The sequence below is a fragment of the Perca fluviatilis genome, chromosome 16 (genome assembly GCF_010015445.1).
Source record: "Perca fluviatilis chromosome 16, GENO_Pfluv_1.0, whole genome shotgun sequence".
In the NCBI taxonomy this organism is placed as follows: Eukaryota; Metazoa; Chordata; class Actinopteri; order Perciformes; family Percidae; genus Perca; species Perca fluviatilis.
In genome coordinates, this window is record NC_053127.1 from 1,122,807 (window position 1) to 1,126,396 (window position 3,590).

Here is a 3,590-nt window from a genome sequence, read left to right on the forward strand (position 1 = left end):
AAGCCTCGACACAATATGGCACTTTTGCTTCAACTGTTTCATTGTTTCACGAAGCCTCGATCTGCCCACCACTAGTCATTATACACATGTATAATCGTGCACGAGTTTAAATAGATCAGAAAAGTATAAAAAAAATAGTCCGCCATTGTTGTTGTTATGAGACGTAGTCCCGAGGTAAGAGGTCGTAGGCTATAGGTCGAGGGGTGTGGCAATGACATCATCGATACACATGTATGCGTTTAAAAAAAAGTGCTTTTTCAAGCAGTGCATTTACAGGATTCGTTTGGACGATTGGCCAAAATGATGCAAAACGTGCATTTGCACGAAAAAGCGTCTTCGTGTGGATGGCCCCTTAGGCACCAAAACTACTTATTTAAGTTTATAAATCTCCTGTTGTGTCTTCATGTTAGAAAAGTGAGACTGAACCGTCCAATGTCCAGAGAATCTCATGTGGACATCGTTACAACAGTTTAACATTCTTTTCATTTCTTTATACTTAAAGTTAAAGTTGAAACAATAACAATAAGGAAACATTCACTGATAGAATTGCCATGATATTTGTTTATTATTTGATTAAAATGACAAAAACAAGAGAGACTCAGAAACATTAGTCACTTTAAAATTTGAAGAAAAAAAAAGATTCCTGTCGACAATTATTATTATTATTATTTATTTGGATGCAGATGAAAATCAGAGAAAATTAATGAAGTGCTATGAAGACTTGTTTAAGACAACAAAAACCTCCATGACTATCACAGAGCTGCTGTTTCTTTCTTACATAGGGAACAGCAGATGCCCACTAAAGGTGGTGTGGTGATTTTGGTTGTCACGCGCCACAGTTGTAGCCACCAGACGCATAAACACAACATCTCCCACCTCCAGCAACAGCGTGACACCATTAGAAGCACTGCCCTGTTTCTGCCATGCCATGAAAACATTCTCTGAGTTCTTGACCAACACAGCACTTGCAGGGTGGCCACCATTGTCGTAAGTGACCCACCACTCAAAGCTGTACGCTCCTCTCACCGGGGCAGTGAACACACCTGTTGGATGTTTATTTTTGTCATTTTAGAAATAGAAATTTTAGAAACTGTTTGAACAACAACATATAATATCATATATATATATATATATATATATACAGTACAGGCCAAAAGTTTGGACACACCTTCTCATTCAATGCGTTTCCTTTTTATTTTCATGACTATTTACATTGTAGATTCTTACTGAAAGCGTCAAAACTATGAATGAACATATATGGAATTATGTACTTAACAAAAAAGTGCGAAATAACTGAAAACATGTCTTATATTTTAGATTCTTCAAAGTAGCCACCCTTTGCTTTTTTATTAATAAGGGAAAAAATACTACTGTATATGTACTGTGTATATATATATATATATATATATATATATATACATACATATAGTGTCTGACAACATTATGGAAATGAGAGTAAGATCATTTTAGTTTAACATGAAACAGCCCCAAAATCACCACCACCAAACCCACCAGACTCCATGTAAATAATCAGGACTTTTAGTGTGTATAGATCCAGCATATCTCCACCAGACTCCATGTAAATAATCAGGACTTTTAGTGTGTATAGATCCAGCATATCTCCACCAGACTCCATGTAAATAATCAGGACTTTTAGCGTGTATAGAGCCAGCATATCTCCACCAGACTCCATGTAAATAATCAGGACTTTTAGCGTGTATAGAGCCAGCATATCTCCACCAGACTCCATGTAAATAATCAGGACTTTTAGCGTGTATAGAGCCAGCATATCTCCACCAGACTCCATGTAAATAATCAGGACTTTTAGCGTGTATAGAGCCAGCATATTTCCACGTTTCCAACCAAACCAGAGTGGTGATTGTTGAAACAGTGGAAAGATGAACCAAGATGGCTTTTGATAGTTAGTAGGGGTAGAACCCTATTGTTGATGTTCAAATTCATTATTCGTAGTAGTAGTAGCTGAGAGATTTTATGGCCAATTTTATTTAGCTAATTTAATTGTCTGTCTCGGGGAACAACGAGCCGCTCGGCGGGCAGTGAGACCAGACTGAGCCTTCTGATTCTTCCCATTGGTTCAGCCGGTTCTTACACACAGCATGGAGCCATGTCCGGTGGCCTGAGCTATAAAAGTTCACGTTGCTGTCCCCTTCCTTGCTTTCCACCACAACTCCCCATTGTAAAAGATGAGCACGCCAAGCGCTTGAGCTAAATAGTCAGTTTTCTGGACAAAGTTCTGGGCAAAGATTTATTGGATCCTACAAGACACGCACCTCATGTTTTCAAATGAGCAGAAGAGAAACAGCGTTTCTCTCTATTGCTGATATATATATATATATATATATATATATATATATATATATATATATATATATATATATATATATATATATATAGAAGCAGTCTATCAGCAATAGAAGCAGCCAGGAACAAGAAAGATTATCAGAAAACAATACCTAGCTGTTCATTCAGCTTCTCCACTTCAGTCTTCTGCCTGTCCACTTCAGTCTTCAGCTGTGCTGCTAGTTCTGCAAAAACAGAGACAGTTTCTTTGTCAGCTTCATTTTACTACACCTTCAGTTTCTTTGGACATTGCTGTAGAGCTGCATGAATCAGTGGTCAACTATTAAATTAATCTCAAACTATTTTGATAATCGATGAATCTGTTTAAGACATTTTTTTATGTAAAAACAGGTAAACTTGTGTGATGTCAGCTTTTTAAATAATATTGTTATAGTTTCTTCTATCCTCTGGGACAGTAAACTAAATGTCTTTGAGTTGTGGACAAAACAAGACATTTAAGGACGTCATCTTGGGCTTTTTGGGAAACTTTGATCCACATTTTAGAGACCAAACAACTCATCCATTCATCCAGAAGATATTCCACACATTAATCCTGAATGATAATAATCGGTACTTTCAGCCCTACTTTGCTCCAATATATAGAAAAATACTTATTTCTCTCCTTTTGGATATCTCTGAACTGATATGACATGATGCAAATAGTTCATTACTGTACCTGTAGTCACGTCCTCCTTCAGTTGAACCAACGAGACGTTCATCTCTCTCAGTGTAGCATAGATTTCTTGAGGATAAGTCTGCTGGCTTTCAACACTTTCATTTGCGGAGACGGAGCTGAGCAGCAGCAACAACATAAAACTCACTGAGATCTTCATTCTGTTGTATTGAGACTTAGTTTTCCCGTCAGGATGCGACTTTATATAATCTTGTTATGTTGAAAGTGTGGTCTCATCATGTTAAGTTAATTTTTAACTACATGAAATCAGTAGCTTTCTAACACATAACTACATGAATAGAAAGTTTTTGTGTTTTGGTTGTGGGGGGGGGGGGGGGGGGGGGGGGGGGGGGGGGGGGGGGGGGGGGGGGAAAAGGAAAAAAAGAAAGGGAGGGGGGGGGGGGGGGGGGTAGGAGAAATGGTGGGGGAGGGAAAAAAAAAAAAAAAAAAAAAAGAAGAAAACTCCTTTCTTTTTTTTTTTAAAAAAAAAAAAAAAAAAAAGGGGTTTTTTTTTTTTTTTTCAAAAAAACTTTTTTTTTTTTTTTATTTTTTTTTT

At 37.2% G+C, this 3,590-nt stretch overlaps 1 protein-coding gene across 1 annotated transcript; it reads right to left on the reverse strand.

Annotated features, from left to right (window-relative positions):
• Positions 1 to 572: 572 nt before the first annotated feature.
• On the reverse strand, positions 573 to 3,275 carry LOC120544169 (complement C1q-like protein 4). The gene is made up of 3 exons (XM_039777772.1): positions 3,038 to 3,275; positions 2,475 to 2,546; positions 573 to 1,043 (listed from the first exon to the last, which is right to left on the reverse strand). Exons 1-3 carry the CDS (start codon positions 3,192 to 3,194, stop codon positions 775 to 777), a joined length of 498 nt encoding a protein of 165 aa, XP_039633706.1. The 5' UTR covers positions 3,195 to 3,275; the 3' UTR covers positions 573 to 774.
• Positions 3,276 to 3,590: the final 315 nt, after the last annotated feature.

Excerpts from the sequence above, each read along its gene's own strand:
- LOC120544169 (XM_039777772.1), bottom strand. The coding sequence starts at position 3,194 with ATGAAGATCTCAGTGAGTTTTATGTTGTTGCTGCTGCTCAGCTCCGTC. Across the intron at positions 2,547-3,037 it reads GAAGGAGGACGTGACTACAG|AACTAGCAGCACAGCTGAAG; the intron begins GTACAGTAATGA and ends CTGTTTTTGCAG. Across the intron at positions 1,044-2,474 it reads GAAGCTGAATGAACAGCTAG|GTGTGTTCACTGCCCCGGTG; the intron begins GTATTGTTTTCT and ends AACATCCAACAG.